Source organism: Pipistrellus hanaki (assembly GCF_964339955.1).
Source record: "Pipistrellus hanaki genome assembly, chromosome: 7".
Classification (NCBI taxonomy): Eukaryota; Metazoa; Chordata; class Mammalia; order Chiroptera; family Vespertilionidae; genus Pipistrellus; species Pipistrellus hanaki.
Window position 1 is genome coordinate 17,117,082 of NC_140509.1, and position 14,844 is coordinate 17,131,925.

Consider the following 14,844-nt stretch of genomic DNA (forward strand, 5'->3'; position numbering starts at 1 on the left):
AAGAGTCCAACATAAAAATATTTGCAATCTTACTAATAGTTAAAGAAATAAAAATTTAAACCATAATAGGGTATCATATTTGCCAATTTAAAAAGTACAATAAACCACGTGTTTTATGGACATGGAGAAACTGGAAATCCTATTTTTGGCTGTTGGGAGTGTAAACTGGTCCTGCTAGTTTGGAGAATAATTAGGCAAGTTACAGTAAAGAGGAAGATGCAAATTACTTTGTCCTGTCAATTTTAGTCCCAGAGAATGCTGGAGCATGTTTACAAGAACATGTGTAAAAATGTTCAGTGTAAACTTATATGCCAGGGTAAAAAACTGAAGATAATTTAAGTGTACATGAAAAAGAGGATGGATATCTAGTGTTGGAGAACACAATTACATGTTTATACAAAAGTAAAAATGAGTGTGAACAACTAGATAGAATAAAAATAAATAAATCTCCCAAGCAATCTATTTATATATAAAAGGCTAATATGCAAATTGTCCCCTCAGGAGTTTGATTGGGAGACCGGGAGTTTGATCGCTTGCTATGACGTATACCGACCACCTGGGAGCGGTGTGGAACGAAGGAAGGCCCCAGTCGGCACCAGGCCTCTAGTATTGAGATAAAAAGACAAGCTGTAGATGGTATGTACAGCATTGGCAGCATTTACATAAAATTTAAAAATATGAAAAACAATACTTAATACACATATAGGATACACATATGGGAAGACTATGTAGTGACTAAGTCATGGGTGTGAGAAGCAGCAAATTCAAGATACAGTCAGGAAGAGTAAGGGGTCTGGTGGTTACAGTGAATTTCAACTTCACAATGTTTTGTTTCATGAGCTGGCAGGTAAACACATGGGTGCTCATTATATTGGTCTCTGAAATATACACAATATACACACAACCTTATCTTTTTGCCAGAGCTATTAAAAACAGCAGTACTGTGGCACTAAATAAGATGGCTTGTGAATCTTATAGAAGCACTATTGGTAGAGTGTATGAATAGCATAGGTATACTATGTACTAAGGTATAGTATGCATTATTTGCCTTGTTATATAGAGGGAGACTGTGTATGATTATCTTTGCTGATCGTAATAGAATAAGAGCAACTATAAGAAGATGATAGCTGTATTTCTGGTGCCAGGGAACCTGTTGATTTTCTGTAATAAAGACTTGACATATAGAATCACCATTGTGAGTGGTACCACTGTGTGGTAAAGTTTGCAATAGTCCACTGCAATAGCGATTTTCAACCAGTATGTTGCAAGAATTTTTAAAACATGCAGTACCTATTTAGTCAGAGCCACTAACCACTTTCTCCTTAGATGGTCAAATAAAAAAATGATGATAACCAATGTAATAGTAGCCATCCAATGTGAATGAATCAAAAGCCTACCTATTCTTTGTAGAATTGGGGGAAAAAATATTTTTTGGTGTTCTGCAGAATTTTAGTAATTGGTTTATGTGTGCCATGAGATGAAAAAGGTTGAGGATTGCTCGCTGGTCTACAGTTATTATCCATAAGCCATTTAGCCTTTACATTAGCTAAATAGACAAGTTAAATAGGGATGAGGTCACAATTACCACCAATGAATTTTGTATTGATTGTAACATAAATGTCTGTGGTACGCCAGTCACTTACATTTCTTTTTGGCTTATCTTGCTAGTTTCATGGACTTTCACTTGGCCCTTGCTACCATGATAGCCCTTAATCTTTGGGTCAGAAAAACAATGTAGTGAATTTGATACTTTATAAGTGTATTGATTTTTTTAAAAAAATATGTTTTTATTTAATTTTTTTAGAGGGAGAGGAAATAACAGGGATAGAGAAACCTTGATAAGAGTAAAACACCAATTGGCTGCCTCGTGCATGCACCCCACTGGGGACCGAACCCACAAGCCGGGCCTGTGCCCTGACTGGAAATTGAAAGCAGGACCTGATGCTCAACCATTGAGCCACACTGGCCAGGCTAAGTGTATTGTTTTTTACTCCATCTTTTGGAACTGGAGAATTACCCATGGGGTCAGTCTGCAGTCCTACTGCTGCTACTCTGAGATGCACTTGGGCCAGGACTTTATTGTCTTGACCTTTCTAAGATTTATTCTGATCTATGTGCTGTGGTGGTATTTGAAGTCTTTGGAGATCAGCATTAGTTTTAAGTCCAGACCTAATAAACCACAAAAACCTTTTTCCACCCTGTCAGTTACCTTGATAGATAGCCCAGGTTCTTTTGAGTGAAGGCTTAACAAAAGGTTCATGGAATGTGTTATGATGGCATTGCTATTATGATGGGTACTTTCTCTAGGGAAATGGCCATGGCCTCCCCTTCAACTGGGGTAGCCAAATACATGAATTAATTTAGGTCTAGTGACTGGGTAAGTGTTTGTGAACTATCACTTCAGCAGATTCTTTCATGTTGCTGACAACAGACTTAGATATGTATGTATTTTAAATTATCATTGGGATCGGCATCTTCCCCTGTCATCTTTGTCCACCACCAAAACAGAGTTCTTCAAGGATACAAGTGAATATGCCCATCAATGGATTGCATAATGCCTTAGTGAAGGAAAGAGTTTGTTTTAAAAGCTTTGAGTACATTTATTCATAATTTGCACAAAAACTTTTAGCACATGTTACCAATTATGACTAAAGAATTTAATAGATTCAGCATTGCATTTTTAATTTATAGTTCACAGTTTTTGTTACCTGGTTTTCTTTATTCAGATATCATCAAATTGAATGGACAAAAGAGGAATAGTCAATAGAAGACTTTTTAAAAATTTGTTTGATCATTTAGAAAAAGACAATGACATTTTTACAGTTGTTTTTATGTGGAGTCACTTTGCGCTTGAGATAAAGAATCAGCCTTAGAATGTGTTTTATTTTATTGCAGAAGGGCATCCACAGGTGGCCTGGCATTTTTCTTTCATGTCTTGTGCATCACACCCTACTTTTCTGACCATATAGTCACAATTCGTTATCTTATCCACCTTCATGCAGGAATTGGCTAAAATGAAATTAAAAAATAAATTAAATGCTACTTCTTGGATTCAAGTATTAGTTATCAAAAACTATATTATCTTAGGGAAAATCCAATTGTTCTTTATATATTCTATTACTCAAAATCACCACACACACGGAGTTAATAATGTTAAATTGCTTAATATACTTGATGTAGCAGATAGAGAGTTCACACATCCAGAACTTCATGAAATCAAATAAATTTCACTACCATGTTCCAACAAGGTACATAGTAACAGAATGAGGTCATTCATATCCCAAGGCAGATTCTGAGACTTTTATACTCAGCAAGGCCATGCCCATGTAGACATCACCACATAAAGATGCAGAATGAATGGTACTTACTGCAAAGCCCATTATCACAATGATGAGGGCAGTCTCCACATGGTCTTCCTCTTTTGTATGGGGTTCTGATAGTATTGAGCACGTTTCCACTGGTGATAGAATAGTTGAAGGACAGAATCAGTGACAACATGAAGAAATATAGGATTGTGCCATGGGAGTAGAATACATAGCAATAGTCTCATGTCAGCAAAGGCAGAGATTTATGAATGAAGGTTGGGTCCACAAAGACAATTTCAAGGTAAATTGGTAGGATTTAAATATATGCAGAAAAAAAAGGAGATGGGGTTCCACCATCTTCACAGTAGACCAGGTTTGTAGCAAGAATTTTTGGATCTGCCATCTCAGAGGATTTTTTTACTTCTTTACTAGATGAATTTTTATTTCATTGAGATTCTAATAGGTGGCCTGAGCTATGTTAAGCACTTAAAATAGCTTGTTATGTCTAATCCTCAGAAAAACACTGCAAGAAATATATTGCTATTGTCTCTTCATAGATAAGGAAGAAAGAGTTCCAAGTGCTTAGGTTATTGATGAACTTAAGGTCACACAACTAGTAAGTGACAGAGCCAATATTTGTTTTGAACCTTGTGGACCACAGAGCCCATTCTTTCTGCACTTTTCCACCATTATCCCCATGGTTTTTTCATCCTTAAGAATTCACTGCTTGGCTTTTCCAGTCTTTTCCAATTTTCTCCTTTCTTCAAAACTACTCACAAAGCTCTCCATGAAGCTACCTTACAACCTCAGATTGATGAAAGGGGTTTGGATTATAGCTCAAGGTGCAGGCCATTTCACCTACTGAATGCCAAAAGTGGCCCTTTGGGTTGTACTTACGCAGGGCAATAATGGCAAACATAGAAATAATGAAGGTTGCTGCTGCTGTGAGGACAGTGGGCTAATGCACAGCCAACTTGGTGAGAAGTGGCCCAAACGAGCTGTAAGAGAAAAGTTTAAAATAGTCATTTTAATTAAATCCATGCTACTCACATTGTATGGGTTGTTTCTTAATTGCTTATTAGATGCTATCAATGAAGGAAATTTAAAAAACTGAAAAATTTGGCTTCAGATTTTTAAAATTTATAAGCTTGATGATTATTCTTTAAAAATATCTCTTGCAGCTATGGGGCTTCATTTAATATCAAACAAGCTTTATATATTCATGATACCTTTGTTATAATAGCAAATCACACTCTAATTCATAAATATATGGACAATGGGATGCTGGGCAATAAGGGGATAGTCACCTAAGAACAATTTGATTTTTGCAGGAAAAAAAAGAGAAACTTTATTGATCTTGGTGTGTGCATGTTTGTGCGTGTGTGTTTGTGTGTGTGTGTGTGTGTATGTGTGTGCGCGCGCGCCCGCAGATAATCTTAGTGGCCGGATATATATAATACAAAAATACTTATTTAAAGACTAAAAATAACTTGCACATATGAGTTAATATTTTTATTATTTTTCTTTTCAGTGTTTCATCATGAGAAAATAGCTTGAGACTTGTTCAAAGTGTTGCTTCAATATAATTAAGGTCATTCATCACTTTATTCTCAGAGCTATCATTTAAAAAGTCCAATGATCACAATAAGCAGATGAAGTTGGTGGGTATCCCCAAGAGATAATGGGTTGACGTTTATGTATGTTAATGAGTAGCACATATTTTATAAAGTACGGCAACTTTTACACTCACATATAGGTTGCATAGCTAAGATGTATGCTTAGCATCTCCTGAATTAACTGCGCAGAAAAATAATTCTGGAAGGGCAGTGGACAAAAAACAGTAAACTTTTGTCATTTTATTTTTACCTGGGTGTAATGGCCAGTTTTTTTGAGGGTACCTCCAAGTCCATATTTGAAATCTTTAGCTTCATCGTAAAGAGATTGGATTACATATGACCATGATTTGGGATTACTGGACATGAATAAATTCTCTCCACAGCCAGTGACTAAAATTTAGAAAAGACAATGAAACAATAGTTAAACAGGTAGTTTCAAATAATTCTTATTGAAAACAATAGTTAAACAGGTAGTTTCAAATAATTCTCATTGAAAACTATTTAGTTTTGTGATCAATATCACCTTCCAAACCTTTCACTGACTGATTGGAGAAATCTAATTTCAATTTCCAAAGCTCAGTTCAATGGATTGGAATCACTCCTTCCCATGTTTCCCCCCCACCACACACTCATATGAATAGCTTTTTAAAAATGTATAAATAATGATTTATTTTTAAGCTGATTGTGTGGGTTAATACAGTCACAGATACCATTTGGCAACACTAGTAAATGAATTAATAAACAATGAGTATATATTATTATCTTTTATGCCTTCAGCGTATGCATATAGGGGACATGATTTTGACCTTCTGCTCTTTAGCTAGAGAATTAAGAGGAGCACCTGGGAAGCAGACAGCAGACATAAGATGGTATATCCGTGGGAAAATGAAATCGAAGCCATGAATGCAAGAGTGGTGATGAGGAGGCCCATCAGATTTTAGCAAAAAGGTATAAGACAGGTTTGGGTATGGTGGGCTTGCAGAGTGAAGCAAACAGACCTCAGAAGTAAGGAAGAGAGTTAATTCTTCATTAACATCATTTACACTTATGCCCTGAAAAGTTATATTAAAAGAAATAATTCTTTTCACCAGGAATTTGTGGCCTGGTAACTTTGACTACAATGTAGTAAGTGAGAGGGTTTCAGAAATAAATTGGCATGTGACTAAATAAGAATGATGAGTATCTAAATAAACTCAAGTTAAACACACACACACACACACACACATTTAAAACAATGTTTTTGTTGTCTCTTCCTCCTTCCCCCATAGTTTTTGCCTTGAATCTCTAACTTAGTCATTTTTCTTTCTTCTTCTTTTTTTCTTGGAATAGCAGGCGTAATGAGATTTTAGGGCAAGAGCTAAAAAAAAGAAGAAAACAAAGGAATACAAGAAAGGAAGCAAAAGGAAGCAAGGTTTGTGTGTGAGAGAAGAGGTCATGACATTAAAACCAACAGACAAAATCTACATCACCATTTCCAAGCTGCCATAGCTCACCACTTCGGTGGATTTTAACTTAATTATTGTTTTTTATTGATTGGGGAAGGGTGACTTACAGTCGATCCGTCGTTCCGATGGCGGACTGTGAGCCAAGGCACACCTGTTTGCCCACTTTGCAGCATTCCTCGCAACTACGTCATTCCATGTCTTGATATAAAAGACAAACATTTGAAAATAAAAATCTGATGTTTTCATGAGACAATCATTATGTATACGATCACATTGAAAACAAATGCCTATATGATGGATTGTTTTCTAGTATTTCTCATTGTTCTACCTAAAGATACATCTCTTGCTTAATCATTTAATTACAAGGAAGCATCTTACTATATGGGATCACAGATTAATATTTTAGGGAAAATATTTTAAACCCAATTAGGTGGACAAGCACAGCGTGGGGCTTTGGATATTTAATTAGAAATGGGAACTAAGTATATGCTGTTTTCTTCAAAATGTCTGTGGCCTTTGTCCCAGTCTTCATATGCATTAATATATTGCCAGATGCTATAGCAAGCATTAATAAGTTTGTGCTGTACTAAATAAAATATAACAGTGTAAAGGACAAAACATATGGAAAAATAAATGTCTACTCTTATCTCATAAAGGAAAGATATAGGAAAATAAATCCAAATAGGAATTGAGTATTGTCATAATTCAGATAAGTTAAACCAAAATTGCTATACATTACTTTATAGAAAGGTGGGGGGGATTCCAATCTAAGATGAAGAGGTGTTCAGAATAGAAGCAGACAGTCTGTATCTTTGAGAAGGCAATGCCAGTTAGCTAATATGGTCAGGAGGTATTTGTCCTGTACATTGGGCACAGCACACTTCCTCAGAAATAAAGCTAAACATATGGGTTATTAGAAACATTCCTCCCCATAGCCTAGATTTAGCAACAACTTTCATAGAGTTCAGAAATGGCATGAACCAGAAAGATAATGGATTCTATTTCTCATTTATTATAGGACTCTCTTCCAAAAAATATACATTTTGTCTGTAATGGAAGTATATGTTCAATACCTCATAAGACAGCTAATTGCCAAATAGACTTTTTTTTTTTAAAATCTCTTGAGGTATATACAGTAGAATGTACAAATACCTATGATTTGTTAATTCTAGCTCAGGTCTTTGAGGAAATTCAGAACAAATTTAATTCACCATATGATAGCACTTTAAATACTTGAATAGGGAAGAGAAGCAGTAAATACTTTTTTACTGAACATCTCATATGTTAATGACATTTTATTTACAAAAGCATTTCTATACTGATGCACAGAAAGGTTAGCAAAGTTTAATGACCATTTCTACTTGTAGCCAAGAAAACTGAGGCTCCTTCAGATTAAGTAATTAGCCTAGAGTCAGTGATCCTATTCTCCTGGGATAGTATTTAGTCTAAATATCTCAGATGGCCTCACCTTTCAGTGCCCAGGCTCCCCACCATGCTAATCAACACCTTCTGTAACTACTTCCCTTAACTAGTGTATTGCTGAAACCCATACACATTCTATAACATATGACCTGACCACAGCTGGAGAGCAATGTTACCCTCTTAACTAGCTTATTAATATTAATAGTAGGAAGAAAGCAAAGGGAAGGTCAGACATCATGGGCAAGGTCAACTGGGCAGCTTAACCAGGAAGCTTCAACTTTACACTCCCCAGGGAGCCAGCATCCATTCCCTGCAAATCACTGGGGGAAAGAAGCAGTGAAGTTGGGGTGATGTAGGGAAGATACTTGGGGAAAAGATAATTAGCTAAAAAGACAGAGACACTGCAAACATGTGAAATCCTGAAGGGTTGATTGGTTAACCTCCTGATTATAATCCCCAGACAAATACTTCTCTTTTTCTTTTTCCTCTTGCTTGTTTGCCCTTGTGCTCTTGCTCCCTTGTTTTCTCTTGCTCCTTGACCATCACTCACCTGTGCACCCCAAAAGCTAAATAGATTTAGCAGCTGCCTGGCCCATGGCCATACGAACCCCACAGGCAATGGACCACAGCTGGGAACACAAGCTGATTAGCCAGATGCTAGACTGCATTGAACTGTGCTTTAGTATGGGACAGAAACTCTAGGCAGTGGCTTAAATTCTAGCTCTGATAAAGACAAAGCTGGAGCCGAAACCAGTTTGGCTCAGTGGATAGAGCATCAGCCTGCGGACTGAAAGGTCCCGGGTTCGATTCCGGTCAAGGGCATGGACCTTGGTTGCAGGCACATCCCCAGTGCGGGGTGTGCAAGAGGCAGCTGGTCGATGTTTCTCTCTCATCTACGTTTCTAACTCTCTATCCCTCTCAATTCCTCTCTGTATAAAATCCATAAAATATATTAAAAAAAAAAAAAAAAAGACAAGGCTGGACTTTTCCATGGTGAGATGAAGGGAAATGGGACCTTGGAAACCCAGGGGCTTAATTCCATGCAAGTAAATATCACTCATTTTCCTGTAGGGTTCTCAGAAAATTCCTTTTCTCGTGACATCACAAGAATTCCCTTTCCACCGGTAATGGGTGGGACACAGAGGGTAACCCACCAATAACAGACAGAATATAATTTTAGACCTATACAGCATATTTTATTATATAGTTTAGTTTTCATTTGTTGTTTAGCATCTAATTACTCAAGTAATATAATTTACAAGGTTTCTTTCACTGCCCATTAATTATACTTTCATCCTATATTGAAAGAGTCAATATGTTTTCCAATTCAAATGCAGTGTTAACTACCAACCATTATGATAACTTTCCTAGGGAAATAAAGAGGTCAGAGTATTTTACATATATGTCATAGTTTAATATTCATTGTTAAGTGGTTAGATGCTAATTGATAACAATCTATCAACCAGACAGGACTTACCATTTTAAGCATGTTGCTGGCACTGGGACTTGCCATCCTTCTAAGGTCATTGTGCTTATTAATAATCTCCATTTGGATTGATGGAAGTTGAGTCAATAAAGATAAAACTGAAGTATTTGACTTTAAAATGAAGCAAAAAGTAAGAACAATGTTACAATATTGAAAATCAAGATAAGAAAACAACTGATTTATTTCAACATGGAAGTTAAAAAAAATGTTGAGTTTTGTGTTCTTCAATTTTACCATCAAACTCACCCAGAGGGCTGATGGTTGAGCTCCACCCTGCAGAGTTGTTGTTGTTTTTTAAAAAATATATTTTTATTGATTTCAGAGAGGAAGGGAGATGGAGAAAGGGATAGGAATTTTAATAATGAGAGGAAATAATCGGTCAGCGTCCTCCTGCAAGCCCCCATTGGGGATTAAGCCCACAACCCAGGCATGTGCCCTTGATTGGAATCAAACCTGGGACCCTTTAGGCTGAGAGCCAAACCAGCTATGGCCACTCCTCAGAGTTTTTGATTCAGGAAGATTAGGTGGGGCCAACAGGTTCTCAGGGACCATGCTTTGGTAGTCTAAGTCATAGAATTTTTGTGGGAACTTGAAAGTGTCCTTTTGAATATCAACATTTTTTTTTTGGCTTTAACAATAGATTAATCTGATCCATAAGACCTGCTTTGTGGAACACGGCTATAGTGTTTAGACAGGTTTAAGCCTTGGACTGATGAGAGGGCACAGTCCTCTCATTGCCATATGCAAGTCCCAGCTTGGCGGGAAGAGCCCTCACAATTATAGCCAACAGCTGTAGTTGTAAGCTTGAACCTTTGGTCCGAACACGTTGCCCCACATGCCTAAGTGATTATATATATATATATATATATATATATATATATATATATATATATATATATGTGTGTGTGTGTGTGTGTGTGTGTGTGTGTGTGTGTGTGTGTGTGTGTGTTGCAAGGAACAAAGTTTGATCAGGTGCATGTTGCATGTAATTGGGTAGGATAGAAACCCATGAGAATGTTGTAAACATCTTGACCACACTCTTACTTTCTACCGCTTACTTTCTACCTGTAAACTATGGGTAGATTTGGCTGCCCCTGCCCAAACATCCCTGGGTTGCAACCCTCATAAATTCCACACCTTAACTGAACCCGAAAAACTCCATGAGGTCCAGTGCCTATGCGCAAATTACCAACATTTTACCTGTACTATCTTCTACTTCTAGTTTTCCACTTTATCTGTATCTTATTTTCTATTTTCTTATTTTTTCCTTAAGAAATTTAAAAATGCTATAATAGCATTGTCCCATGTTTTATATTGAGCTATTAGTATCAGAAAGTTCCAATAGAACAAAACAAACCTTGGCTCCTCACCTTACTTTTGCTTTCAGCTTTTATTTTTATTTTTCTACTTTTTCTTTCTGCATGCACCTTACTGGAGCCTCCTTTCACCTAACAATTGTAGTTCCCCTGAACTCAGGCCCTATTTGGGCACACCTTGTGCCGTGCCAGCACGGCTAAGGATAAACCCAAGTGAGGGCAATGAAAAAATTAAGAAAAGACAGAGAAGAGAAGGAAAGCTAGGACTCGGTGGGACGCTGCTTCCCTGATGCGGACCTAGCAGTGCCTACGCCCACAAACCGAGTCTTTATTTTGTAGCAGATACCACAAGGCAAAGTAAGGGCGTGGTCAAGGTGTTTACAACATTCTCAGGGGTTTCAATCCTACTCAATTACATGCACCTGATAAAACTTTGTTTACTTGCTGCCTGTATCACTTAGGCATGTGGGTCCATGTGTTCAGACCATATGTTCAAGCTTACACCTAGAACTGTTGGCTATAATTGTGCTGGGATGGTTCTGCCCTCCAAGCTGTGACTTGCATATGGCCAAGAGAGGACTGTGCCCTCTCATCAGTCCAAGGCTTATATAATTCATCCTTGGCTTCTCTCAGAGCCTGCTTATCATCAGGTGCTTCCCATTCCAGTGGATGGCATCGCCAATCTCCCAGCGATACAGACCAGATATTGCCACCTTCTCCACACATTCCATGTCTAACCTATGTCTAAATCCCGTGGCTTCTAACATAGATTGGAAAAGTAGCCACACCGTGTTTTGGAATTAGATCCTCATTCTCAGAACTAAGTAGAGGCCACAATCATAGTTTGTCACCTACATTACTGAACAAGTTCCCAACTAGTCTCTCTGCCTGCAGTCTTGCCCCCTGCCATGTGATGGAGTGATCTTTCTGAAATGCAAATCTTTTTATCACCCTCTATTCAGACACTCCCTGATTGCACTTAAAATTTCTTCTAAGGCCAATGGGACCTGGGCCTGCTCTTACTACTCCAGCCTTATCCCTTATGGCATCACTTGTAACTGCATAAAAAATATATATATATATATATATATATATATATATATATATATATATATATATATATTGTCTCTTACCTCTTCATACTCCAAACTGGCTTATGCCCAAATTCCCATGCTCTCTTATCTGTTGCACTTCAACTAGATGCAGCCTTCTCCTCAAATATTTTCCCTTCTCCACCTCTATCTTCTCTCATTATTGGTCTAAATCCTTCTAATTATATTACCACAAGGACTAAATGAGATGACAAAGACAAAATACTTAGAATTTTTTTTAAATAGCAAATGTTCAATAATAACATTCTTCAGAACCCCATTTTAACCTTCACTGTGCATCTATCATATTTTTCAAGTTACCTGTTGACTCATTAATCCTCTACTCCAGTGTTTCCCAACCTTCTCTCATGATGAGAATCACCTGGTGGAGTTGTTAAAACACAGATTCCTGAATCCCAACTAAGAAGTGCTAAACTAGAATTTTTGGGAACATATAGGTAAAATTGTATACTTAACTAGTGCTCTAACACAGATGTTATATACAGAGCACTAAGTTAGGTATGCAATTTTACCTATATGTTCCCAAAAATTCTAGTTTAGCACTTCTTAGTTGGGATTCAGGAATCTGTGTTTTAACAACTCCACCAGGTGATTCTCATCATGAGAGAAGGTTGGGAAACACTGCTCTACTCCTCTGAGGTGTTATGTGGGCAGTCCTATGTTAATCTAATTTATTGCACTATTCCCAGCATCTGGCAACAAGTCTCGTATAGCAGACACTAAATAAGTGGCTGATGAATTAGATGAAATTAAAATGTGTTAAGCTAACCTTAGGAAGCCAAAAATGATAGTTTCATATTTGTTTAGGACATTGTATTATCAAATATATTTTTGAGTGTCTAGAAACTAAATCTCCAAGCAGTTTTTGAACCCTTCTACTGAACAAGCTACTCATGATACAAATGAATTCCTTAATTGCTGGCCCACTGTCTTATTGCTCAGTAGTGTTAATGAGTAAAAAAAAATTACCGATTTCTGTAAAAATACACATGAGTGAGAACCGAGGTTTTTGTCCCCACCTCAGGAGATAGCAATGTTGTTAATGTCACATTCGCCATGAACTATGGGTAAGATACTCCTCTTAATAGAGTTTAAAATATATCTTACAAGTGAAACTCTTACCATGCTGGCCACATGTTGCAGCAGTACCATGAAACAAATGCCCACCAGCATCATTGTCTCTGAGGAAAAAAAAAAATGAAGCATTTATGAGATTTATGAGTACATAAAATAGCTTACTTTATGAAAAAGCATGAGGATAATTTTATGGAATGGATGAGTCTAGCTTTCTATAGGTTGAAATTTTCCATAAGAATAAATTTTTTTGGTCATGTGGAATAAAAATCAGTGTCATCCTTTACCTGCAAATGTAGGCTTTATTCTTGTGTTACCCATTCCTAGACTGGAAACCAGGAACATAACAGCAATATTTCTAAATACTTTAGAAAGACAAGAATTTGAGACCTAACCAAAGGAAAAGAGTAAAACTTCAATCTGTAATTATCCATATCACTGATGAGTGTCTCCAATTGCAAGGAAGTTAGTTTAAAATACTGTGTGGGTGCTTTTAATTTTTTCTCTGGGTCATAACCTTTAATGCATCACTGAAAAGGTAAGTCACAGATGTGCAAGGTTATACACCAAAGTAATAATAGTAAATACCTCTAAAGAGTGATGGATGTGTAGTTACAATTTTACCTGTAATTCCTATAATTTTCTCCTATCATTATTATGATTCTTAAACAATTGCCAAGTGTTACTTTTATAATAATTCCCTTTTATATTAAAAGTTTATTTTTTAAATACCTTTTGCTTCTATTAAATCTTGTTCTACATCTTCTCTATGACCAACTATCAACTATGAAAGTTGTCCACCACTGCCCCATTAGGGCTGCTGTCTGCAAAATTGGGCAGCCTGCCTAATTCAATTTATTTACCATAAGCTTTTGAGTATCCTGAGCACCCTAGGTTTTGTCCTGAATGTACTCCAGTTTATCTACAACCTCATTACAAAGTGGTATGCCCACTATAAACAGAATATTGAGCCATCATTTGGTTTATTTGGTGCATTAGACCCAGGCAACGCTAGGAAAGTCTTTTAAATAAAGCCTAATAATTAATACACTCCCATTTACTGGTGGTAAAGTTGATAATAAAATTAAATAATGCAGCAAGCGTTTTACCTGAGATAAGCAGAAGGGAGGGATAAGATGTTCCTAAGTCCGTTGGGAGATGAGCATATTTTGATCTTGAGCATGGCAGTATATATAGGAACACAGATCACTCCTCTTTCCTGAATGGTTACTCTAAATTATGCAGGACTGAAATATGTTTTACTGAAAACGTCCTCAAAGATCTTATCACCTGCTTCAGTATTAAATAAGCCCATCGTTTAATTCTACAGAGGAACTAAGTTGATTGCTATTCTCTATAATTAGTTGAGTAATGTTGGTAATGATGGGTTAGGGAAGGATTAAGCTTTACTACAATGTTTGGAGAGTGTAACACTATTTAGCTAGGTAGTGATTTGTGTTTTTGTTCTCAATAGCCTTCCGTGGAATCGCTCATAATTAGCTTTCGGTAAATTGCCTTTATGTAGTCTAAGAATTATATAATACATATTTCAACATCCAACACTATCTTCCATTATTAAAATTAGTTATACTCTCTAATAGGAGATTTAGCTAACAAAAAAATTAATTCACCTAATTTTCATTATTAAATGCCACAATATAAAAAAATGTTCAAATAATTTTTAGAAGTATGGTGTCATAATTTAGTAAAATATCTCCTAAATATATCAAAAGGAAAACAAATAGCCTTACAAAATAATAAATTTGTTCTAATGACTGTTAATTCCTCATGCTTTCTGAGTGGAAAAGTAGCCACATACTGTTTTAGGGGGTGGGCTTTAGAGCTAGCCGCCCTTGTTCATAGCCCAGCTTCACCACCCACTGAGAAAACTTAAGCATCCTCTTTGAGCCTCAATTTCCTCATTTGTAAAATGGGTAATATTAATAACCATGAAACGTTGAAATTATTATTAAATAACTTAATTCATTTAAAACACCCAGTGCTTGCAAGGGTATAAGCACTTAATGACTGTTATCATTATATTTTGCTAATTTTTTCCATCAATTTG

At 36.5% G+C, this 14,844-nt stretch overlaps 1 protein-coding gene across 1 annotated transcript; it reads right to left on the reverse strand.

Annotated features, from left to right (window-relative positions):
* Positions 1 to 735: 735 nt before the first annotated feature.
* On the reverse strand, positions 736 to 14,091 carry LOC311625829 (cysteine-rich venom protein TEL1-like; the record flags this gene model as incomplete). Its single annotated transcript, XM_084890469.1, has 8 exons — positions 736 to 878; positions 3,369 to 3,457; positions 4,203 to 4,303; positions 5,172 to 5,311; positions 6,474 to 6,564; positions 9,266 to 9,385; positions 12,825 to 12,883; positions 14,040 to 14,091. The coding sequence occupies 8 exons, from the start codon at positions 14,089 to 14,091 to the stop codon at positions 736 to 738; spliced, it is 795 nt and encodes a 264-aa protein (XP_084746595.1).
* Positions 14,092 to 14,844: the final 753 nt, after the last annotated feature.